This window comes from Eublepharis macularius, chromosome 2 (assembly GCF_028583425.1).
Source record: "Eublepharis macularius isolate TG4126 chromosome 2, MPM_Emac_v1.0, whole genome shotgun sequence".
Taxonomy (NCBI): Eukaryota; Metazoa; Chordata; class Lepidosauria; order Squamata; family Eublepharidae; genus Eublepharis; species Eublepharis macularius.
In genome coordinates this window covers 17,560,859-17,587,475 of record NC_072791.1, presented here as the reverse complement: position 1 = coordinate 17,587,475, position 26,617 = coordinate 17,560,859, and the positions used below count along the sequence as shown (strand labels likewise).

At 43.5% G+C, this 26,617-nt stretch overlaps 1 protein-coding gene across 1 annotated transcript; it reads right to left on the bottom strand.

Moving 5' to 3' along the window:
* Positions 1-15,667: 15,667 nt before the first annotated feature.
* CDCA4 (cell division cycle associated 4) lies at positions 15,668-25,752 on the bottom strand. Its single transcript, XM_054972035.1, has 3 exons — positions 25,673-25,752; positions 21,959-22,043; positions 15,668-18,659 (listed from the first exon to the last, which is right to left on the bottom strand). Exons 2-3 carry the CDS (start codon positions 21,995-21,997, stop codon positions 17,910-17,912), a joined length of 789 nt encoding a protein of 262 aa, XP_054828010.1. The 5' UTR covers positions 21,998-22,043; positions 25,673-25,752; the 3' UTR covers positions 15,668-17,909.
* Between the last annotated feature and the right edge of the window lie 865 nt (positions 25,753-26,617).

The window sequence follows — 26,617 nt, the reverse complement described above, 5'->3', positions numbered from 1 at the left end:
GAAGGAAGTGCTTTCCAACAGGTATCAGAGGGGCCTGCCTTACCCAAGGCTTGCTGGATTTAATGAGATTGGCTAAAAATTATCTCACAACTGCTGGCGGCCTCTGCAGCTATTGGCTGAAAGCTTTGAAAAGAAGGGCTGAATAGTAAAATGAGCAAACGGGCCGTCCCGATACTATTTGCAAGTAGCGTTGCCAGCCTCTAGGTGGTGGCTGGAGATCTCCTGGAATTACAGCTGATCTCCAGGCAACAGAGATCAGTTCCCCTGGAGAAAATGGCTGCTCTGAAGGGTGAACTCTATGGCTCATACCCCACTGAGGCTTCTCCCCTCCCCAAACCCTGCCCTCTCCAAGCTCCACGCCCCCCCCCCCCCAAATCTCCAGAGATTTCCCAACTTGGACCTGGCAACCCTGTTTGCAAGAGAGTCTTGCCCACGAGTCTCTAGGCTGCTTCCCCTTGCTCTTGAGAAGCCTGGAGGAAAAGCCAGCTTGAAACCAGAGCACTGTTTCCCAACCTTTTTTTCCATGGAGGAACCCCTAAATCAATTGTTCAAATCCCAAGGAACCTCTGCCTACAAAAACATGTACAGGCCAGAAAAGTTGATGTCAGGAAGTGCATTTTAATTACTTCTAAATTATCGTCATTTGTATTGTCAGTGCTCTATAACAATACAAAATGAAGACAAGAGACTATAAAACTAAAAAATAACCTTAATAACGGTGCTATTTTGAGGGGGTTGAGGGATTTTTATTTATTTATTCCAGTTTCTTGTGGAACTGATGATGTCTTGTGGAATCCCAATGTTCTGTGGAAGCCTGGTTAGGAAACATTGAACTAAAGCCTTGGGCAAGAAAACCAGAATTCGTTAGTGACTTACAGTGCAATCCCAAACAGAGTTACTCCAGTCTGAGCCCATTACACTATTTATCTAGGAGACTCTCTACACAAGACATCTTGTGTATTTGAAGAACGTGTCAGGAGATGCAATGTTAACTGGGAAGGGTAGTTTAAAAAGACAGAGCCAGTGGCAGAGCAACAGCTTTGCTATACACCAGAGTTGTGTGAAGGGGCTGTGAAATGCCCGAAGGGAAACTTCAGCCCATTATAACCTCTCCAGGTCCAAGTAGGGTTGCCAGTCTCCAGATGGAGGCTGGAGATCTCCTGGAATTGCAACTGATCTCCAGCCGACAAAGATCAGTTCCCCTGGAGAAAATGGCTGCTTTGGAAGGTGAATCCTAATAGCATTATACCCCACTGAGATCCCTTCCCTCTCCAGGCTCCACCCTCAAATCTCCAAGTATTGCCCAAGTGTGAGTTGACAACCCTAGGTCCACATCTGGGTCTGCAAGGCAGTTCCAGCCCATTTCCATTCCTTGCTGCCCTCTGGTTGCAATCCTGCACAGTTTGAGACTGGAGAGGTGAAATTGACAGAGCCTTGGGGGAGATGAAGGTGAAATTGACAACCCTTCTGAGGAGCAATCTCTGCCAGCTGTCTTTTTAAACTATGCTTCCCAGCTAACATTGCGTCTCCCTACACTTGATGAACACATGCTGAGGCATCTTGTGTAGAAAGATTCTAGGTCACACAGAAATCTTGAACTGAGTAATTTCATACAATTAAGCCTTTAAATGTTTTTCATCTCTCTTGAAGGAGCCAAGTTCCATTTGCCGCCTATGGAGGAGCCTCCATAGTAATAATAATAATAATAACATTCGATTTATATACCTCCCTTCAGGACAACTTAATGCCCACTCAGAGCAGTTTACAAAGTATGTCATTATTATCCCCACAACAAACCACCCTGTGAGGTGGGTGGGGCTGAGAGAGCTCCTAGAAGCTGAGACTGACCCAAGATCACTCAGCTGGCTTCAAGTGTTGGAGTGGGGACTCAAACTTGGCTCTCCAGATTAGAGCCCCGCGCTCTTAACCACTACACCAAACTGGCGTGGTGTGTGGTTCGGTGTTACCAAGAGAAGACATAGGTTTATTACATTACATGACCCAGTCCAACAAGCTAATCCACCTTGGGAAGGTAGCCCATCCATTTCTTACCAACATTTCCCCCAGCAACTATCTACCTGCAATAGGGGACTACCCAGTGGAAATTTGGACAAGTCCTGCAACAAATTCTGGGGTCATTTCTGTCCCCACCCCAAACACAGTACCCATTTGCATGTACCATCAACGGTTCCTTCACTTGCACATCTAATATGTTATGTGCCAGCAATGTCCTGCTGCCGCTGTCATTTGCCAAACCAGACAGACTTTGCAGAAGAAAATAAGTGGACACAAATCAGACACTGACAACAGAAATACTTATAGAATCAGTAAGGGAGCATCTCAACCTCCTGGGACATTCAGTAACAGAGAAAAGGTTTGTGGAACTTCAGCAGGAGAGATTAGAGGGGCCTCCAAGAAGAAGCTGTGATTCATATGTAGATATTCTATCAGATTTGGACTCAATAGGGACTTGGAATGGTTATCTTGTTACAAAAAGTCATTGTTCCTCTTTTGAAGGTTTAAGATACGCACCCTGAGTCTGCTTGCAGGGCGGGCGGGCGGGCTATAAATTGAATGAAATAAACAAACAAATAAAATACGCTATTCAGGTTCGTTCGTCCTCTGTCAGTTCACGAACAACTGGGAGTAACCGTGCACCACCCTGAGGAGACCCTTTACTCTTTGTCTAGGTGTTGTTTTAATTTGTGCTCTGCATTGTAATGTCGTGCATCTTGTCCTGGGAAACTGGGTTTTCTGACTTCTCTTTATGATGACACTTCACCCCCCCCCCCGCCCCGCCCCGTCATTTGTAGTTTTGGATCTCTGTCAAATTAATGTCCAGTAACATTTCCCGCAGGTGGTCCGTGGCTCACGAAGCTTACGTCATAATAAACGCTTTCGTCTTCAAGGTGTCCTGAGACTTTGATACTTTGCTAAAAACCTTGATATTAGCACATCTTGGAAAATCTTCTTGTCAGAAATAGCATTTTGCAATTCTGCCTCAGCAGCTGCCCTTGAAGCCACACTACATCTGTATAAAACCAGAAGATCAAAGACCTGTTTATATTTCACAGTGAGAGTGGATATTCTTAAGATGCAAGCCAATGCAGCTACCAAGAAAGTTTTCTATCAGCTTCACCTAGCCCAACAGCTGCCCACCCCCGTCTTGACTTGGCCAGTCTGGCATGTGGATCCCTACCATGGTTACCTCAAAGCTGGACTACTGTAATACACTCTACATGGGTCTTCCCTTGAAGTCAGCTTGGAAACTCCAGCAGGTACAAAATGTGGCAGCTCGATTACTTGTAGGTGCCAGGTAGAACATGCCATTTCACACTCATCCTGCAGTTGCTCAACTAGCTATTGATCAGCTACTGGGCTCAATTAAGGTACTGGTCATCACCTACACAAGGCCCTTTGTGGCCTAGAATGCGCAAACCTGTGGGACCGCCTCTCCCACTGCGCTTCACTATAGCAGCTTTGGATGCTTGAACAGACTCTCTTAATGGTAACTAGTGTGATGAGCAAGTGTCCACGTATGTACATTCTCTGGTGGTGGCTCCCCCTTTGTGGAACAACCAGGCTGAGGAGACTCCCACAGTCCTATCATTCCACAAAATGTACAAAATGTTCAGGAGGGCATTCTTGTAAAGGAATTGCTCTTTCAGAACGGTCCTGAAGGGGACTTTTATATGGCAGCGGGTACCAAATTGCCCAGTACCTTTGTACTCCCACATTCTGCATTGCTGACACTATGCTGTTCACACTGTCATTTAATTTTCTGTTCCTAGTCCTATTGCATTGTTCAGTTGCATTGTTGATCATATATCTCATAGCGTACGCTCGCAATGTTGCTCCTTTGTTCAGTTTCGTTCATCGGATGTCCTATGCTTTCTCTCTCACTCTGAACTCTGCAACCCACCTTGAGTCTCAATGAGGAAGGCAGGCTATATAAATAAGCTATATTAACCAATATGATCAGCCACAGCGAAATATTACACTAGACATGCTGAAGGCCCACAAAGAATCAGACGAGCAGGGGGAAAATAATTTGGAGGTCCCATCCTGCCCCTCAAAAATATTCCCCTCTAAGATTCTCTAAGCTTCGATTGACTTGAGAAGACATTTCCCCTTTCCTCTCCCCCCTCCTTCTCCCCTTTGACTGCTTTTGGTCTCCATATGCCTTTATTTTTTTTAGAATATTTAGCTCTCATCAGGCCATTTTCAAATGCCTTTTTCTTTCCATTAATTCACACTAATCTGCATACCTTTGTGTGTCAATACAGATCCATATCTTTTCTGTGGTTTTGCACGTTGTCATTCTCACAGGGGCTAGACAATTTATTACTGGGGGCCGAGGAGCAGGACCCCTTCCCAATGTTTGAACCCCTTCCCAATGTCATCAAGTTCTCTCCCCTACAAGCATTTTGTCAGCTCTCAATGGACTGAGCAAGAAGATCCCACCCCTCCACCCCTTTTCTTTTACACTTTCCTTTACCTGACTTTCACTTGCTCTCAACATTCCATCTCTCTCAACATTCCAACATTCCATCTCTTCTGCAGCATACTCAGTCCTCAGCATACTCAGCCAGTTTGGTGTAGTGGTTAGGAGTGCGGGACTCTAATCTGGAGAGCCGGGTTTGATTCCCCACTCCTCCGCTTGAAGCCAGCCGGGTGACCTTAGGCTAGTCACATTTCCCTTATGCTCTCTCAGCCCCACCCACCTCACAGGGTGTTTTGTTGTGGGGATCATAACATACTTTGTAAGCCGCTCTGAGCGGGCATTGAGTTGTCCTGAAGGGCGGTATATAAATCGAATGTTGTTATTATTATTAATTTACAAAGACATTTTTTGGCATATCTGGGGAATGCCCCGAGTAGGTAGAAACTTCAGTCTTATCCATTATATGGCCACTTTTGCAGTTTTCACCATCTGCACAGGGCTGCACTATTGCTAGATAGAGCAATAATACATTCCAGAGGACGCTTCTTCCTACCGCCTTCTGTAGTGTTTGAATAAACGGCTGTAGCAATGTCAGTTTTGAATATGAACATTGCTTTAACATTTGGATACAAGGTGATTAGTGCTCCATAGGTTTACAAACAAATCCTTTAACCATGATGATTTGTCAATGTGGCGCTATATTCCAAGTGGCTCAAATGTACAGTCATCAGCACGTTTAGGATTCTTCAGGATTTCCAAAACACCGACCGTGCAATCTTAAGCAGCAGTACACCCTTCTAAGCCCATTGGCTTGTAATTCTGTTTAGGACTGTACCATTTGTTGGATAATAAAATGGACAAGTGCTGTTTTCCAGATTTTAATACAAGTGTCACAACTTTCTGTGACCATTACGTTAAATATATTGCATGAATTGTGGGAGAGTTTGAGCATTCGCTAGAAGCAAGCAATGAAGCTTTTCACAAACTTCAGGAAGTCAGTGCAGAATGCTATGGAATGCATGATTTATTTATTTAACTTCATTTATATCTCACCTTTCTCCCCAGCGGGGACCTTCTCCTCCATTTTATTCTCACAACAACCTTGTGAGGTAGGTTAGGCTGAGAGTATGTAACTGGCCCAAAGTCACCCAACAAGCTTTCATGGCACAGCGGGAAATCAGACTTGGGTTACCCAAATCCTAGTCCATCGCTCTAGCTGCTACACCATGCTGCCCAACTTTTTCAAAACAACAGATAATTAACATGCCAGAGAAGCGGACCAGCCTTCTCCTTGGTTTTTTAAGGATTCCGGTCCCTATAGGAGAGCATTCAAACATGCAAACCTTCCTGCTGCAATATGTAGAGAAATGTTACCCCTTGGTTCCGCTGACTGCATAGCCTGGGGAAACAGAGTAAAATTTAGAAAATCTACATTTTAATCCATAATCAGTCAAATACATTTGGCTCTTTTCTTTCCCTGATTCTTTCTCTTGGGTATAAAACAAACAACCCCCCAACCTGCTATGTTAACCCCCGACACACACATTTAACAAAAACCGCACAAACTCCATCCTCCACTCCAGCAATTTTACTGTGGCCGGTCTCTTGGCCTGGCCTGGCCTGGCCTTCCTTTGACACTTTTGCAATCAGATGACGTTGGCACAAGCGGCCGTGCCGTGCACACTTGATACAATGCCATGTGCGCTTTTGAAATTATCTGTAGAGACTGATTGGAGTAAATAATTAAACAATGCTGTGACTCACCAGAGGAAATCACTGCTAAGCAACAGCCGTTCTGGTTTTACATACACTTGGGGAACTGCTCAGTATTATTATTAACAAAAATGGTAATCCACAAAGAACTAAATGGAGATATTTAGGTCTGGTTTATACAGCCATCAGAATCAAGAGACAAAATTGTTTCTTCCGACTGTACCACTTCAGGATGTGGGGTATGTTGAACTGCATAAAGGGTTTTTCTGGGGGTGGGGGGGGCATTGAACAGGAAATCCTTCTGCATGCTGAAACACTACATTGCAGCAAAAATTAATACTCAGTTCTGCTGACCGTATGCAGTAGCTAGGGTTGCCAGCCTCCAGGTAGTGGCTGGAGATCTCCTGGAATTACAGCTGATCTCCAGGCCACAGAGATCAGTTCACCTGGAGAAAATGGCTACTTTGGGGGGTGGACTGTATGGAATTATGCCATGCCAAGGTCCTTTCCCTCCCCAAAACCCACTTTCTCCAGGTTTCTCCCCCCAGATCTCTAGGAATTTCCCAACTTGGAGCTGGCAACCCTAGCAGTAGCCTTTAGGGCCTAAAGGCATTACATGCCTGGACATGTGAAAAAAGCTTCTTTGACAGCTACTATGGGTCATGCAGTAAAGAGATGGGGAGATTTGGAGTCAGAAAGTGGTAAAGGGGGTGCGATTACTTAACTCTGTTTCCCTGTTCCCCGCCACCCAGGATTTCAAAAGCGTTTGTCTTTACAACTACACCTTTGGAATTAAGGGGGGCGGGAATGAATGGCTTGGGGAGGAGTACAGATTAGAGCTGAGAAACAGCAGCAGGCACAGAATGATCAGGGGCCCAATCCACCAGGTGTTTCTCCGCTCCAAATTGCAAAAATGCAAGACGCCAGCTGCAAATCCACGTGTTCCTAGCTGCAGCCTGTCAAATGGTAACACTCGTCTGCACTGTAGATCTTGCCTGCCGTTGGATCATAAATTCTGTGCGGTTTTTATACTTTCTTATCCATGTTTAAACCTGCTGCTGACCTGCAAATAAAACATCTTGTCTGTCTAGCAGAGAACTAATCTGTGCCAATAAGGCTGCTACCCCCCACATTTTGTTCGTGTAACCTTCCACTTCCCCTCCTCAGCACTTGCTGCCAGAAGGTCCACTCATCTTGTATAGCATTTAAAAAAAAAATCTTCAAGGTGTCAAAAAAAGGGCAATTTCCCCCCTCCCCTAATTGGGCAATAGAGAGGGAATCCGCTTGCAGGATTTTTACACCAAGTAGAACACTGGCTGGGAAAGAGAGTAGAGATAACAAAATCAGGCCCGCAACTGGGTCCATGTGCCAGAAGCTGGTGGCTTGCAAGGGCTTAAGAGAATGACCTGTGGTCTGGGATGTCCCTAGTTCAAATCTCACCTCCGTCATGAACTCAAAAGGTGTAATCCACGTTGAATTTCAGTGAGAAAGATGGGCTATGTGTGTTCTTTTTTGTGGATGGCATTTGTCCAAGTGGCAACTCAGAGAAGTTACATCTTTGTCTGTTTAGAAAATACAATGAAAACCTGAACTTACCTTGCAGCAAGGAAGCTAGAAGGTTCACTCATCTTGTATAGCATGAAACCATTACACTTTTGAACCACCCTGATACCATTATGCATATCTTCTAAATAAACTCTTATTTCTGTTTAAATAAAACGTGTTTTATTTAGAATAAGGGATCCCCTTTAACCTCAGAGCCACCCCCTATGTGCTGACTGTGCTATCATTCTACCCGTCTAAGCCATCTTGGGCTTCAGGTTAAACAAAGAGATGTAGGGTGCAAGAGAGTCTTTGGTGGCAGCAAAAATCACTTAGGAATATAAAGGAAGCCAGGGAGGCAGCATAAAGCAGTTCATTGCAGAGAAATATAAGGAGGAGCCATTATCACATGGGGACAAAGAAAGTGGGTGGAACATGATGGTTATATATAGGTTTATTCATAGCTGTTTTTAATAGAAAGCACAATTTTTCATCATCACACTGGAACGGCCCAGGAAATATTTATTTACTTCATTTACTACTTTTCTCCCTAACGGGCCCCAAAGTGGCTTACATTGTTCTCTCTGCCTTCATTTTATAACAACCCTGTGAGGTAAGTTAGGTTGAGAGTGTGTGACTGGCCCCCTATAACAACATCAACAATAACAGCAACAACATTCAATTTATATACCGCCCTTCAGGACAACTTAACACCCAATCAGAGCGGTTTACATAGTATGTTATTACAACAATCACCTTGTGAGGTAGGTGGGGCTGAGAGAGCTGTGACTGACCCAAGGTCACCCAGCTGGCTTCAAGTGGAGGAATGGGGAATCAAACCCGGTTCTCCAGATTAGAGTCCCGTTTCTCTTAACCAAAGTATACCCATGATCCATACAAATTACGGCACAATACCGCTTTTATTAAAATATTTATATCCCACTTTTCACAGAGTCATCAAGGAGGCACACAGTCAATTTAAAAAACAGCAAGATAAAAACAGCACAATAGTAAAATAAAATAGCCCTCCTCCCAAATAAAAAACACATATTGCAATAATCAAACGTACGGTAACAGAAAAGCTTCAACACAAGAGCAGTTTCAGGTACATCAAATACATCATTCTTTCCAGAATAAAACCGTCCATTGGGTTGGATCTAGACTTAAGTTTTCCACTAACGGAAGCTGCTACCGTCAGCTGAACGGAACACCTTCTTGCTTCTCCGCTCCCGCTGCCAGCTCTTCAATCTCCCTGAAATCCTGCTACTGGGCACTCCCAGGAATGGCATGACACACAAATTGTGGGTCTGTAACAGGAAGGGGAAATGGGCAGGAATTATACCTGCCCTTCCCCCAGCAGAAAATTTAGTCTGGATCCAACCTTTTGCTTGGTACTTAGTTGCAAGTCAGCATTTTAGAATGACAGTCATTTCTAAACACATTTCAAAGGGCATTACAGGAATCTAGTCTAGATGTCATTAAAGCGGGCATTCTGCGGCTAGGTCCTTTTTGCCCAGAAAGGGCACACAGCTGGTGAACTGTTTTACAGTGCTAAAAGGCACCCTTGGCCACTTTCAGCTCCTGGGCATCCACAAGCAGCGCTCTGTCTTAACATACCTCCGAGCTTTTCATCTCAGTCCTAACGCCGTAAACAAGTCATCCCCTTCCTCAGGACAGCCAGTATGTGTAGTGGTCAGAGCAATATTTCCCCAACTAGAGAGTCACAAATAATCATGGAATAGATAATGTTTTTGAAATACCACAAAAATTCCAAATAGTATTCAAAATACTGTGGTTATTAAGAAAGCTGTGTGTATGCATATATAGAGAGAGGTGGGGAGGGGAATCGAACGTACGTGACTCTCTTACAAATAAATTTTCTGGACAATAATTTAGCAGTAATTGCATTATATTCCCTGTTATTAATTTTTCAGGCCTATAAACGTTTTCATAGGCATGATTTGAAAATATAATTTAGAGTTTCCTCTATGGAAAAAAAATTGGGGAACACTGGATTAAAGTGTCAGACTATGATCTGGGAGACCCAGCCAAGGTTCAATTCCCCCATTTTGTGGAAGCTGAGGCTGAGGTTCAATTCCCCATTTTGCAGAAGCTCGGGCTGAGGTTCAATTCCGCATTTTGCGGAAGCTCAGGCTGAGGTTCAATCCCCCATTTTGCAGAAGCTCGGGCTGAGGTTCAATCCCCCATTTTGCGGAAGCTCGGGCTGAGGTTCAATTCCCCATTTTGCAGAAGCTCGGGCTGAGGTTCAATCCCCCATTTTGCAGAAGCTTGGGCAGAGGTTCAATTCCCCATTTTGCGGAAGCTCGGGCCACTCATGCACTCTCAGCCTAATCCACCTCCCTATGTTGTTAGGATAAAATGGAGGTGAGAAGGCTGTAAACCATTTTTAGTCCCAATTGGGCTAAAAAGTTTATAAATAAGTAAATACATTTAAAAGATTCCCAACCGTCACTACTTCTGCCTTCTTTGTTCATCACTGCTTCAGTCTCAGCCATTCAGACAACTTCTCCCAATGATGTCTGTTGATTAGAGATGGGCACAAACTGGAAAAAAAATGAACCGTGCGGTTCGTGATTCATTGCATTTCACGAACCACGAACTTTCACGAACCTGCCCCAGTTTGTGAACCGGTTTGTTTAGTTCATGAAAATGTCACATCCAGGTCAGCAGAAGGCCACTTCCGCGTCAGCAAAAGGTCACTTCCGGGCCATCAGAAGGCCTGCAGGAAGTCCATCCCCTGTTGCCCAGGAAACCAATTGATCGGTGCCAGGCTGTCTGCAGTGACGAACCAAAAGAACCAGCCTAAAGTTCGTGGTGGTTCGTCAGAAATGGGCTCTGATGAATCGCCAGTTCGCGAACCACGAACCAGCCCGATTTGTCACGAACTTTGGTTCATATTTCAGTTTGTGCCCATCTGTAATGTAGATGTTAATTGCACAGGAGGCAGCATGGAACCATGCCAAAAAAATCATTGGTGGTCATATGGTAAAGCAAATCTCTAAGCACTATCTTCAGGAATTCACCCTCAAGAAAGATCACCAATATTGGTACCTCCTGTTCAGGAGGGCATTTTTAGTAAGGAAATAGGACTGTAGTGTAATGGAATGGTTCAGGAGGGTGCTCCTATAAAACAAGTAGGATTGTAGTCTATTGCATTGCTTATTGTACGTATGATCTTGCTTCCGCTGCCTTCTCCTACCATTTTCTGCCTTATTTACAGTGTCATGTGTTAATGTGGTTTTCTTTACTTTGCATTCTTTTGTAAACCTAGTCTTGTTGCATTGTTAATTGAATGGCTTATGCTGTCTGACTGCACTATTTTATACTTTGCAATCCAGCTTGACTCACAAAGACGGGTTATAAATGAAGTAGATAAATATTAATAAATCCCAGCAAGGCAATCCATGAGGATACTGTGTGATCGACAGTAATATCCGCTACTGAGTGGTTGCACTCCTCTTGCCCAGTGACTGGCCCAGGCTGTCCCCCAAGGCAGTTTGAATCCTGAAAATCAGAATGAGTAGTAATTTCAAAAGAGCACATTTCATGTTTTTCCATCTGCTACTGAAACAAATGGGATTTTTTTACATGTTCATTTTGGCCCTCAGATACCCCCTCTGTACATGCTTGTTATAGCTTGTTAAGTATTCTGCCCTAGATAAACACAAGATACTTTAACTAGCAGCTTGACAATATCAACTTCAACTTATTCCTGGGAGCTCCAGCAAATTCAATTGCGATAAGCCCTTAAAAAACCAAAAATGAACCATGCTACTTACATCTAACATGTATCAACCATTAACAGAATACCCACAAACACACATACACAGAGAAAAGATTTTACCCCTTAAGAGAAGGAATCTGTCATAGCAGAGACGGCCATCAAACAGTGCACGGTATTTAGCTAGTAGCAGCAGGCGGCTCTCTTCCAGCTTCTCTCTAGCTGTCTTAACCTACCAGCGGTCTCCGAACCACAGCTGTGCTCTGACCTCACAGCTGAGGTCACAAAGCACAGAAGCAATGAACCTTTTTTTTTTTTTGCCACATCGCTTGCACTGCGACTGTTGGCGAGAACATGCCGTTTAGAACGAGCTGCTCTCCCCACCCATCTGCTACATGTATTTTATCACTGCAAAAACGATAGCAGCTTTGAAGATCCTTCCATTTCAGTTTTTCTCCCTGCAGGGTAGTAGGCAGTAAAGGCCAGTTACGTATTGCAGGGAGTTCCACAAAAAGGCCATGAAGATGCAGCACGCAACTGTTACCCTATTAAAGTCAATTCATCTGATGAGTTTTAATTAACCGATTATGCTTGCATGGATCTGCATATGATTAAAAACATCAGGGGGGAAGCATGTCATAACAGGAAAGTTGCAACCATGCTCCTTAAGTATCTTTATATTTTGTAGATGTTCTTTTGGGTTAAACGCCCCCCCCTTACTACTCATGTAAGAAAAAAAAAAAGCATTTTTTAACAAGTTGCTGCCCAAACAGGCTACAAGTTTAATCATGTAAAAACAATTCTAGAGGGGAAAAAAGCCAACTAGACATTTCAAATTGTTTTGTATAGCCAAAAGACTAGACTAGTTAAACACTACAGGAAAATGACTTTAAAGGCATGAAGAATGAAGAGTTCTCTTTCACTTGACTGGCATATTTCAGAAGCCACCACATTGTGAATTCTGTTACCAGTTTAATTTATTTGCAATGCTTTCGTCGTCCATATTGGGTTTCAAAAGTTTGCAACGAGGATGATTTCAAGGAGTTTATACCGGATAGTGCAGGGAAGACTGATCTCTTCAGATCTCAGAAGCAAAGCAGGGTCAGCCTTGGTTAGTAATTGGATGGGTGACCTTCAACAAAGCCCAGGTTTGCAGAGGCAGGCAATAGTTTCTTGCTATGAAAACCCCACCTGGAGTTGCCACAAGTCAGCTGACTTCATGGCGCACTCTAGCATCATACTTCTTATTGCATCCATACATAACATCCAAGTGGCCATTGAGGTCTCTAGTCTTTACTCTTCTGTCACAAGGCACAGGGTTCTTGAACCCCCAAGATATACAAGAATGGCTCACTTTTAGGGCATACACATGGAATCCTACTATATAAAAGGCTAACCGTGTTGCAGGCAACTCACTTGCTGTCCTGGTGTGCCTCTAGAGGGCACTGCTGTGGAGGGAAGCCGAGAAGAGGCAATCCATCCCTCTGAGAGTGTGCCGTGGAGGGAAGCCCAGGCCAGGATCAGGCGTGGAGCAGGCGGAAATGCCCGCCCTCTGCCTTCACCCAGCTGGGATCAGGCGCAGAGCATGAGGCAATACTCACCCCCCCCCCCACCTTCACTCAGCTAGGATCAGGCATAGAGCAGGTGGCAATGCCTGCCCCCACCTGCATCCAGCTGGGATCAGATGTGGAAGAGGTGGCAATGCCAGCCTCCCCTTCACCCAGCTGAGGTCAGGAGCAGAGCAGGTGACAATGCCCAGCCGCTGCACTCAAATGGGATCAGGCGTGGAGCAGGGGGCGATGCCTGCCTCCTGCCTTCACCCAGCTTGGATCAGGAGCAGAGCAGGTAGCAATGCCTGCCTCCCTTTACCTGACTGGGATCAGGTGTGGAGCAAGAGGCAATGCCCGCCCCCTTTCACCCAGCTGGGATCAGGAGCAGGGCAGGTAGGAATGCCTACCCCCCCCATTCACCTGGCTGGGATCAGGAGTGGAGCAGGTGGCAATGCACAGCTCCCCTTCACCTATAACATTCGATTTATACACCACCCTTCAGGATGACTTAACATCCACTCAGAGCCGTTTACAAAGTGTCATTATTATCCCCACAACAAAACACCCTGTGAGGTAGGTGGGGCTGAGAGAGCTAGAAGCTGTAACTGACCCAAGGTCACCCAGCTGGCGTCAAGTGGAGTGAGGAATCAAACCCGGTTCTCCAGATTAGAGTCCTACGCTCTTAACCACTACACCAAACTGGCTCTCACTACACCAACCTGGCCAGGATCAGGTGCAGAGAAGGAAATGATGCCCACCCTCCCCTTCACCTGCCTGGATCAGGAGCGGAGCAGGTGGCAATGCCTGCCCCCCTTCACCTGACTGGGATCAGGTGGCTATACCTGCCCCCTGCTTCACCCAGCCAGGTTCAGATGCAGAGGAGGAGGCAATACCTGCCTGCCTGCCCTCCCCTTTCTAGAGCCCACTGTATTTTTCCCCACAATGGGCTTTGTTGCTAGTGCTTCCATATATGGCAAACAACTTAAAATGGCTTTATCCACTTTCTGAAATCATCAAGTACAAATACTCAGTGGTTGAACTCAACTCCCATAAGAAATCTGAAGCATCACATAGCAAGAACTGCAACAATGTGATAGTACATAGCTTTGGAACCTTTGCTACCGCTATATGTATCATCAATATAAGGGGGAAAAATATGGAAGAAAAAAGGAAATAGAACAGGCTGGGCCAAGGAGAAAACACCCTTCAAGGCATAAAATAGGTCTCAAACTTACCAAGTAGTATGATCTTTATTCATGACTCATTGTTTCTACCCCATCTTCTAGGAAAGAAAAGCTCACGTGGCATTCACTTGTAAATTTGGTAATCCATCCCTGTAAACTTTTTATTTGGAAGTAACTGAAGAACTTGGAAGTTCATGTGCTTTATGCAATTTGCCAAGATTAAAAAGGAAATTCCTGTCTTTTCCAAAACACTCCTACTCAATATTCATCAAAGCACTTAATGGAAGGCTGGTCCACTTCACGATTCTACATGCACTCTGGAGTCAATTTTATACAGCATGTTCCCCAATATTCAACAACCAATTTTTCCTACCCCTCTCTTAAGCAGAACATAAGAATGAATATTAATGCGGCTTTACAGGCTTTAACTACTATAACATGAAAATCAATTTGATAGACAGCAAGTTTCTGAGAAATACACTAACTAGAAGTTTCATTAAAAAAATACAGTATCGGTTCAAATTACTGAACAAACGGTACTCAATTAACCAACACAATGGAACTGCCTTAAGAGAATACTGCATTCTAAATCAGCCATACACGATGAACACTTACAGCCCAACAAAATTAATGGGACCTCATTTAAAAAGATATATACGAGTCAAACTAGCTCAAATCTATAAAGGACTACTTGTAAGAATTATGGCTGGCAATTGGGCTTGGTGAAGCTGTGTAGGACTGTAGCCTCACATCTCACCCTATGCACGTTTATGCAGAAGACCCACCCAGCTCGGCAAGGCTCGCTTCCAGGCAAATACACACAAGATTTTCATGCTATGCTACAAAATGCTCTTACTTTGGAGTTAGGCCCACGGAGCAGTTTTATTTGGGTCTAACATACCTGGTAGGCGATAGCCAGCACATTTTAGGAGCTAGTATGGTCTATAATTAATATTTGGGGGGGGGGGGAGAGACTGCCTGGCTGCTGTAGGTTGACGCAGCGAAGAATCTTATGAAATCTTAAGACTAACAAATGTCACGTGTCATAAGGTTTCACAATCCAAGGTCCACTTCGGACACTCTTCATCTGAAGTGATCAGGGCTCAAGAAAGGTTAAGCCACAATACATTAGTTAGTCTCAAAGACGCCACAAGATGACTTACCCCAGTCTAATACCATTGAATGGGCATAGACTGGAGTAACTCTGCTCACAATTTCACTGTTGGTGTCTCACTTTTATATGCAATGTGATCTTCCACATATCTTTAGGTTTGTTTCTTTAGAGTCTGTGAGATGTTTGCATCCTAATAAGGGTTGATTACATTCTGCAGCATCCATTCACAGCTTTCTAATTTAAGATGTCTCTGTCGTTCTATTAAAGAAAGCCCACCAGCATCCATGAAGCTATTTCATGGGCCCAGGTTTTTAAGCATGAGCTAGCTGTAACTTGTGTTAAAGCCTTTTAAAAAAAGTCTACAAAGCAACAAAGAAGTCTCTTCGTATTCAACTTTAATATAAAAAGACATTAATCATTTTCCAATGCTTTAAAAAGGTCCCCTTACAAACCGCATGGTCTGACACAAAACGCAAAGTTACAGAAACAGGCATTTATCTGCCAAGACTGGAAAACATACAATGCCATTTTCAAGTCAGTTAGCTTCAAAAGCACTTAAAATGATTAAGGCCACAGTCTAGAAACCAGTTCCTTGTAAGTAACCCTATTAAGTTCAGGAGGGGCCAGTTATGAAAAATGGTTTCAGACTGCAACTTAAACTAAGACGAAGACAGTTAGCTATGTGTACACAAGACAAAGATCTTTATGTTTCGAAGAGATGTTTTTGGCTTATATGGTGGGAATGCTTGCCCAGCTGCTCTCCCTTACTGGCTCTAACAATTCCATTTAAACAAAGACAGTGCAGCATCTAAGGCCCTCTCTGCTGGGAAGTAAGGCTTCCCAATGCTTTAAACTAGTGTTCATATAAAGTCAGAAATCAGAGTTGTTTTCAAAAAAGCAGTATTTCCAAATCTGGTCATTGTGAATTCATGCTGAAGTGGCTAAAATTGCTCAGAAAAAAACTTTCATTAAAATGTTACCCAAAGAAGTAGGGTTCTCATAGCCCTTTCCCCACCATATAGCTACATTTTCACCAGTTTAGCAACGTAAAAAATGGGCAGTTTTATAGCAAGTGTTACTAGATGTGCTGCTGCTTTTCTCTGGAAACTGCTTTTATGAGAAAATACTTTGCATATACTCAGGCAAGGTGTCTTTCCTCTATTTTGGACTGAATACTAACTAGGTGCTATGACTTCCATTACTCAAGTTTCAGCCAAACATGTATTTACATCTTGGAGCAAATTCATTTTAGAGAACACTCTTGAAAGGACTCTGTAACAGTCTTATAACAGTTAGTGCAAGGTAAGTTACATTTGCTTTCCCAAACACAGAACAAGTAGGATGGTAGACTTTTAAACAATTAATTGGATGATATAAATATATATAAATAAAACTGACAGTCTGTGCTGGATGGTAACAAAAACATGGCTTGGACTGAAGTGTAAATGCATGAAGAGCTCCTCCAGAGCTCCTCCTCCAGCGTCTATGTAACAGCTGTATCGAGAATAACCCTCTCTTCACTCTTTAAGCACGCACTACTCTCTAAGACAGAATGCGAACAGCTGATCCTACATTAAGGTTGTATATATTTACATACTTTTACTCAGCTAAGGGAGGCCCATCGTAAGAAAAAAAATCCCTTCATCAAAGTGATTAAAAAAATACAACTGCAGATATGTCAGGATACTAAATAAGCAGTTGACAGAAGATTCGTAGCAAAAATATATCTTCGGAAAATAGCTGAAAAATTCTGAACACTGATAAACACTTTTCAAAACTATTAACTATAGTTTAAAAAAAAAACCCAGAACATAAGAATGACAAAAAAAAAATGAGCTAGGATACCAGGAATCAATGCTTTTGGTTCTTTATAAGCTAGATGGTTAACTGAAGATAGAAATCAGTGAAGTATTTCCTTGGAGTTAAGAGGCAAACCAAGCTTTTGGTCCTCGGACCAATTAGTTGAAAAGGTGGACCACTCAAGTCCACGGAAAGAGGAGCAAATGCTAAAAAGTCTTCAGTTGGAATAGAACTGAACTGGATTTAGACTTGGACCGAGAACTTTATAACCACCTTTCATATGCTGAGTGTCCCCAACACGTTAACTTTCAGGGAAGATGAGACAATCAACAGAAAAGAAACCCTGTCACATTTTAAGTCTCTTCTAAAAACTAGAAGGGATTAGCAAACTAATCTAGTTGTCAAAGTTGTGGAACCCAAGGCGAGGGGGGGAGTTGTATCGGCACAATACAGAGAACTGTGTGATCAACCCTGCACACTCAGGAGCCTTTGGAAACACTGAGCCACTACTGAAACACAAAAGAGTTTCCACAGCAGTCTGTGCCGTGGTACACAGTGGGGATTGTGATAGTAAAGAGGAAATTTGAAGCCTTGCTAGACACATGCCTAGTATACCTCTCTGGATTGTGGCCATTAGAAATATTTACTCACAGATCAGACATTACAAATTGCAAGTTAATTTTATACATTAATACAGCTTTGAAAAATGAAGGGCTTTTTTTTTTTTGGAAGATCATGTGCAGCTGACAGAACAAGCTGTTTGAAAGATTGACTACTCAAGATCTGGCTTCCTCAAAGGATGTCGCTTTCACCCTCTGTCTCAAGACTCAACTAGAATCTCCACAAAATGATCCAGCTCATTCAGATCAGATTTACAGTTAGAGTTAGAACTGGTGCTTGCTTGAGGAAACGTTTCGAGTACATCGCAGTGTCCCATTTTTGTACTGCCCATCATTCCTGTTAATACAGTGTCAAGATTGTAATAGGAACTGTCGACTTCTGAAAAGAGATCTTCAACAGAATCTGGTGTTTTTGTTTCTAAGGTTTCAAATATTTGATCTAATGATTTATGGAAGTTTCCTCTATTTTCTGCAGGGCACTCCATATCCCATACATTATTCTGAAGGTTTCTGGGAGCTTGTGCTGGAGCAGGTCTTAAGTTTTCTGAGCTCCCTTGTAACTGCGTGTCCTCAAAGTCTTTTGAGAAGCCACTATAACCTTGGACAAGCTTTTCTTCAGCTTGCTCCTTCGAAGAACGACAGAGAATGTCTGTTGAAACTAAACGGTCCAAAGAGGTTGGTCCTGTACTCTGTGCACTTATCATCTGCCAAGTCCCGTCCTGGGTCATTTCTTCTTGGATCTGCCGTACTGTATTGGCTATAAGTACTGAACGATAGAGATTAGGTTCAACAAGCATGTGACACAGTTGAAGTTTAACCAGAGACATGTCCAATAGTGACTGGCGCTGTAGATTGTAAGAAGGAATAGCTTTAAAGCCAGCTAAAGTTCCTTCAACATCTTCCTCTCCGTCAATACATTTTCTCTTTAGTCCGCGGACAAACATTGTATCCTGTTGAGAACAGCAAAGTGAGAGGCTGTAAGAGAATGCAAAATCCTAACAAATTCACAGGCTGCATTAAAAGACACTTGTATTCTAAACTCCAAGAAGCCCAGTTACAATGATGTTGAGATTAATAGGTCATTTGCTCTTGGCCTTGCTCAAACAAATGATATTAAAAGTATCAGCAATCCAACAAATCAGCTTTCCACTAGTTTATAATTTTGCAGATGCCTATTAAATAAAAATGTCAATCTGGTCACTTTCAAGTACCATGTTTGAGCACATCTACCATCCGATCAATACAGAATAGCTACTTCTTCTTAATGGGTTTTGTCTCCATATTGCCACTCCTTTCCATGGCGATTCACCAGGGACCAGCAAATAGCTGTTCTAAATTATTTAATGAGTAGGTGTGTTCAGCCATTGTGGCACCAGACAAGACCAGCTCTGGTGTTAAGAGTACAGTTACCACCGGCTCAATTCGTGCTCTACTTTTTAAAAAGAAAGAGCTAACACACTATACTATGATACTGGTAAATCAGTACAGAAGACACATTTTTACCAAGTGTTTAAAAGTGAGCAGCAAGGAGACATAGTATCCGTATGTGGAAAGTCCTGTTCCTTATAGCCACCAGCTTAACTTCCAAATGCAACAGAGACAGAAGATTGTGTTTAGTTATGACAATACTTACTCAGTTGTGTTTATTGAGGCCTGTACCTTAGCTGAGAACAGGTATCTATACCTCTCTTCTCTAGTAAATCACCACTGGAGATATGAGGGCTAGCAGTTCCATCAGATCACCCTGGTTATGTCAGCCTGAAAAGCTTTCTTAAAGGTGAAATATATTTGTGAAATGTATTCGTTAAAGATGAAATGTCTACATAGGACTCTTTCACAGATCTTATTTACACTACACATGGGGCAGTCAGTTCTCAAAGTGGCCTTTAATCCAATGAAGATGTAAATGCCACATCCACATCCCTCTCCCAATCTATGCATTCTTGTGCGATCCCTTTTTTCTCTCTTGCTTATTTTGGAAGGTAATGCAGGAAGAAAACAGCAACATGCTTCTAAATCATCTCTGCTTTTCTCCTCTACTCATTCATATGGGCTGCTGTGGCATAGTGGTTAAGTGGCTGGGCTCCAAGCCAGCACTCTGCTGGTCCAACTCCCCCTACTAACATGAACTCTGCAGGTGGCCTTGGATAAGCCACTCCTCTCAGCTCCAACTGTATTGTGGGGGGTAATAATAACACCGACTTTGCTAACAGCTCTGAGTGTGGCACTAATTTGTCCAGACGAGTGGTATATAAGCACAAGGTTGTTGTTGCTATCATTATTTTATTTTCAGCAGATCAAAGACAGCTTGGTTGCCATTAGCCAAGTGGTATCCCTGATCAGGACCATGTCTTGGGCTGCTTGAAGACATTACCCACAGCGGATGCCTCCAAACACCACCCTGCCATGACGAGACTTCTCCTGTCATAGCAGTGAGAATCCTCCTAGCCTATCATCCACTACAAAACTATTCTCAAAAACTTCTTAGTTTAAACATGCCTCCACATGAACGTGCATTTGCGGTAAATGGAAAGATTTAGTCAATAAATGGTGGCTACAGTGTGCTGACAACTGAAGCGTGCATGCCCAAACATGACACTGGCAGCACACTGAGAAAGGCAGTAACTATTTTCTCACTGTCAACATGCCACAGTTCTATGGCATGAAACATGGACCAAGTTCTATCACCAAGTTTATGGATCCTGAGTCTTTAATGAGAATCTCTTCCAATTCTACCATCCTTAGGAAACCCCATCCTCCAGTACTTTTCCCAAGCAACTTTCCTTATTTTCCAGTGACTCAGGAAAAGAAGAGATGCTCTCTACTGTGAGAATTGTACAGAATAGAAGCCAAGACCTAGGACAAATCAGAGAAGCCACATGTGAGCTCTAAGCTGTATAACTGGTCTGAACTGGCAGCTGCTTCCTGTACGGTGCCACAGAAAAAAGTGAGGGAATTTTGGGGGGGGGGGGGAAATGAGGGATGCTCTCCCCTCCCTAGACTTTCCCACTATTTCGCTAATGAAAATTTTTGGGAACACTGAAAATGCTTATAAAACTTTTTTTTGCTTTTAGAAACTACTTGCTACAGATTCCTCCATCTTCTGCAGCAAATCAAAGAGACATGGTGTAATTGAGAAAAATGGAAATTCAATGTCTAAATAGAAGCTTCTGGCAAATGATTCTAAGAAACTAGTGGTGATACTGTATCTGAAAGACTATTTGTTTAATTTACATTCAGCTAATTTTGTACGCAGTTGTTTGGTGCAGTATTGACATACTAGTGAACAGTTCAGTGTTATGTACTGACAGTGGTTTAATATTGCAATTCTTTATTGCCAGAATTGTTGCCTCCTTTCTCCCATCAGAGACGGAAGCTGTATGAAAGATCCTGTGGTGTATACATGAACAATATGGTCACTTCTGCTAAGCAGGTGCTATAGGTTTTTGCATTCTGTTTCTGGATAATGCTGACAGTTCAAAAAAGAAACTTTGTAAAGACATGAGCACTTCTATTTACTTCCTACTACTTCTATTTACTTCCTATTTTCCCAACCAGCACAAACTAAGCTAAGTCTGTGACCATTCGCATGCAGCAACTTACCCAGTCACAGCAAAGAAGCAGTATGTTATTTGCAATTATGGCTTGATTAAAAGGCAACTATGCTAAAGTGTTTTACAAATATACCAAGAAATACCATTTTGTTATAAATATTAGGTTATATATACCAACTAATATGCTACGGTTGTACAAAAGGCATTGGTAGGACTCTTCCCTCCTCCCCTTTCCCACAACTCTCTGCACTCTCTCTAAAGCACTGGTAAGTGATCCTCATGAACAAAAATCCACCAGATACAGGAAGCTGCAGCGAGGAGGGAGAAGCTGGCCCAAATGGCCTTCCCATCTTGTTCTTGCCCCAATCCCCCCAACTTATTGCAGCCTCCTGTAACTGGTGTCTTCTACGCGACTCAGCGATGCCTTTTCAAGAACTACAGAAGACTCTTGTTGAAAGGGGCAGACCCACCATCACGATCCCCTTGTACTAGTGCAGTCACAGATACAGCTCAATTTCCCTTATAAACCTAAAATATGTTCTGTTTTGTCACGATTAATACTGCATATATTTCAGACCCCCCTCCAATTTCTGTTCCCTTGGGGCACGGAAGAACAGCAGTGTGCGAACACATTCATTAATTCTGATAATGCTTATCAGTCAAACTTTAGTCCATATACATTGCAAGTTACTTACCAATAATTGCGTTTGGTGTAATCCTTCCTCTTCCCCCATATTACAGAACAAGATTCCATACAGCAAGTGTTCTAGCACCACCTACCTGAGAGTTGCAGATAAGAAATAAATGCATCTTCAGTCATTTTAAGCAGCAAACCCTTTTAACGTGTACAATGGATACTCTGCACTCCCAGTTTTCTTCCCATACATATACCTTCTCCAATTTAATAAAGTGGCAGCAAGAAGAGAAGAATGATACATAGAGAAGAATGATACTTTGAAAAGTCCTTCTGTTTAGGTACTGCTAATATATAGCATTTAACACTGAAGTTCATTTGAGCACTTCACACACACTGCAGCCCTTACAATAACCTTGTATGATAGGCAGCGTAAGGATAAAAGAGATCTCTGGAGAATCTGGAGTGCTAAGATGGTGGCTTACCAAACATCACCTAGTGACTTTTAGTATGATTTGGTACTTTAATAGTAACGTATGCTTATACACTGCCCTTCTGGACAGACTGGTGCCACACAGAGTGAACAAAATCATTATTATCCCCACAATACATCTAGGGCTGAGAGTGGCTTACCAAAGGCCACCTGCAGAGTTCATGGCAGCAGTGGGAACTGAACTAGCAGAAAGCTGATTCGCAACCTAGCCACTTAACCACTATGCTACAGCAGCTTTCAGCTTGTAGTTTGGTCTCTTAGGGTTAGGTCCTGTGTCCTTCTTCAGGAACACAAAACTTTTCATAGTGATAAGAGGCTTTGCTAATGCAAGACTGCTTCTTCTCACTGCAGCCCCCCCCCCCTATGTGGCTTTTAGTCCATGCAGGGTCCCTCAACCCACAACCACATCTTTTCAACACAGGGAAAGATCTGCTTCCTGCTGTTGCTCTACAGGATCCTACTCTTAGGCACCATGATAAAATGGTAAGACCTAAAAGCACTTACATCTTTGTAGACTTAACAGCAGCAACTGGATGGTGGCAAGTGGCCTTAAAAATGGAAATGAACAGTATACTTGTGGATGTATTGCAAGGGAGTGAGTGGTGAAGCAGCACTAATCTATTATACAAATGAATACACCACCTTGAAAATAGACAACTGCATCTCATTATAAGTGCAACAATGTGGTGATGTGCCCCAGGGGAGTTAAGGCATTCTAAGTAGATGACTTGCTCCAGCCTACTTTTTAGGCAGCTCTCTTCCCACGCCATTCTATCAGGCACTTAGGATGGTGCTCACAAGATGCATCTTTACAACATAGTCAGGACCTTCAGAAATACAGTACCAGTGGTCTAATGCAATGTAAACCAAAGAGTACTATAGTATGAGCAGAAAACACCATGACATCCAAAGAAGACTTAACTATAGTACTGCATTCCTAGACCTGTATGTACATTCTGAACATGTGTGCTTTTGAGATATCAGGTCACTGACACAAGAGAACACAGACTGCAGGATTTAAATTCAGTAGCTCATGAAACATTTACGTATAATGAACCATCCTGAGTCAATTTATTACATTTGTAATGTAGCTGAGAGAGCTACATGGGTGGCTTCACTTGTGATGTTACACATAGTTTAAAAGCATGAGATGGACCTCAGGGGTCTGAACAACTGAGAAGTCATCAGTCATACTTGGGACATTTCTGAAGACTAAATTTTAAAGTCATTGTGGCCAGGAAAACAATGTGGGGTTTTATGGATTGCAGTGAAGGACAAATCATATAGCTTACATGAAGAAATGAATGGGTAACATTTCTAAAGGGTGCTCTGGCACATGCGTATACAGTGGAAAAGGAGGACTGGCAAATTATGCAGGAAGACAAATTACCGGATAGTGCAGCGTGTAGGGTCAGTATAATTACTGGGGTGACGTGGCAAGGTGATGAAATGAAGGCCAGACTGGTTGGAAAGATATTTAACCACTCTAAGAAGCCATATGATATTAAGACACAGCATTAGATAGAAAGTTTAAGAGCCAGCATCAAATTTCTGGGTGACATCCATATATCTAGATTTCTTCTTGCCTGTAATATTATGTGACATGCGAGAGAGAAAACAGGGAATACTCTTTTCACATTTGGAGAAAGAGAGAAAACAGGGAAGACTCTTTTCACATTTGGAGAGAGAGAGAGAAAACAGGGAAGATTCTTTTCACATTTGGAATCTGATTCTCCTAACAACAGATTGGGTCTGTAGTGGACAAGAGGGGGAACCAGAAATCTTATTCCAACAGCAATTCAGCTTCTGCCCATCCACGCAACCTTAAAAGGCTATTTGTAAGGCTTGCAAACATTAACACATCTACTTTTTTTTAAAAAAAATGTATATATGTCTGAGCTAAAATGGCAGCCAATGATAGAGAGTTGAAGAATTATTCAAATAGTACTATAGGAAGGATAAGGAATGTGGATAATGCACAAGAAAGAGACAGAAGGGCACACACAAACGGCTGTAAGGGTCCAAATAGGAGGATGATCAGGCAACTGTGGGAAAAGCGCAGCTTTCAGAGTCTGTAGGGAAACATTTTTGAAGGCAGGGAAAAGATTTAATGGTTAAAAGTCAAAGAGGAAAATAATTTGTGCAAAATAAGATGGAGGCCACAAAATAGCTAAGACTTATATTCCTGCTTTATGTTAAAAATACCACTCAGGATTGCTTGAAAGAGTGGAGAGATTTGTGTGTGCATTGAAAGAGACACATCTGAAAAAGGCAAGCATAATACAAGTCCAGTTTTTAAGCTACAACGAAATTTTTTTTTTTTAGCTTTTCAAGCGCCATTAGCCTCCTGTTTCATTTTGTTGCCATAGAGTAAACAGGCTATCAGCCAAATAGGACCAAAATAACCTCGCTAAATGCCTTTTTCTCCCAGATCCTCAGAAGGCATTTTTCCTCCCATGCAAAGTGACAGTGTTGTGTAGTGGCTAGAGTGACAGCCTAGGATCTGGGTGACCCATGGCAGCTTGCTGGGTGGCCTTGGGCCAATCACACCCTTTCAGCTTCACCTACCTCACAGGGTTGTTGTGAGGATAAAACAGGGGAGGGGAGAATGATGTAAGCTGCTTTGGGTGCCCAATTTTTTGGGGGGGAAGATGGGGTATAAATGAAATAAAATTCGAAAAGAAAGAAAAGCCAAACTTCCACCCCAAAGGATCGTCCACCCAAACTAATATAGACCCTAAGCCCACCCCCCTGGTCTACAAACGGGGCGATTCTTGCCTCTCACAAGGGACTCCCCCCAACCCCTTCCTCTTGAGGCTTCGAGCCACTGACCCGGGGAGGGAGCGAGATGGCTATGAGGGGAAGGGGCTGAACTTGACGGTAATGAAGCGGCGAGGGGAAAACCGACTGGCTGGTCAGGGCGGCTCAGGTTTTCAACGTAGGACGGGGAAGAAAGAGAGGAAGACGCTTGTGGGGAAAGAGACTTTAAAAGAGCGAAAGTTAACACTCGATGAGGAGAAACTTGGAAAGGAATTAATAAGAAAGTTAAGAGATACGAATTAATGAAGCAGGGGGATTAAAGAGCTGGCCCTCTCTCTCTTTCTACCCTCCCCCCCCCACTTCACGGCCGCCATTTTGAAGCCGTGGCTCATTGACCCTGCGCGGCTCTTCTTCGCCTCAGCCCCGGCGCTTGTAGCTCCCTCGGCCTGCTTTCCCCCCCTGAGGGGGGGATTCCAGGTGGAGAGGCCGGCGCCTTCTTCCGCCCCACCCAGCCCCACTTACCGACTGACCGAGGCCTCCTGCCCCCGAGCCAACCCGCTCCCGCCTCAACGATCTCCGCGCCTGAGAGAGGGGGAGGGGAGGGGCGGTGCCAACGGCTCCTCAAACCACGCCCCCTCGCCCGCCTCCACCCCGCCATCTTATTGTCAAGCCCCACAAAGCGGCGAAGGCCCCGCCCCCTTTCTGCCCTCTCTGCCGTTGCCATTGGCGCAGCGAAGGACGGCTGAGCGGCCCTCGGCCCCGCCCCCCCCCCCACCGCCCCCGCTTCCTATTGGGCGACGGGAATGGGCGGGGACACGTCCTTTGATCAAGTGTTCCGTGAGATGAGTAAAGGGCTCTGCGGTTTAGTCCCGCCTCCTTCCCCTCCCCGTTCTTCATGTCTGTCCTTCCATTGGTGCTGAAGGGGTTACCATGGAGCCGGAGTCCTGCCCCTACGCTGTAAGTGGCTGGCAAGGAGGCAAAGGCGAGTTTCAAACGCCTGCTAAGGCTACGGCTCTGGTTCAGAGGCTCGTCGATCCAGAAAGAGGAGGGGTGTGTGTACGTGCGTGGTGATTCCGTACACTTATATGCATGCGCGTGTGTGTGTACACACACACATATATATACGGAGTTACACATGTATGTGTATTTGTATGTGTGTATATGTATGTATCCAACCATCTCTGTTAGTCTCTTGCCATGAAAACCCCACCAGTAGTCGCCATAAGTCAACTATGATTTGAGGGCAGGATTTCATTTTTCACATAATGTGTGTGTGTCTAAAATCTACAGCTAGAACATTCACTGAACAAAGTACAATAATGAATATCAGGCCATTTAGTGAAGAGAGATGCAATATAGTACAGTAGTTGAAAATTTGAAAAAAGCATAAAGCCAAACACAGAGATAAAATCTTTAAAAAAAAACATTTATTTTCATGGCAAGGGTTAGCATGTATAAAGCTCCCTA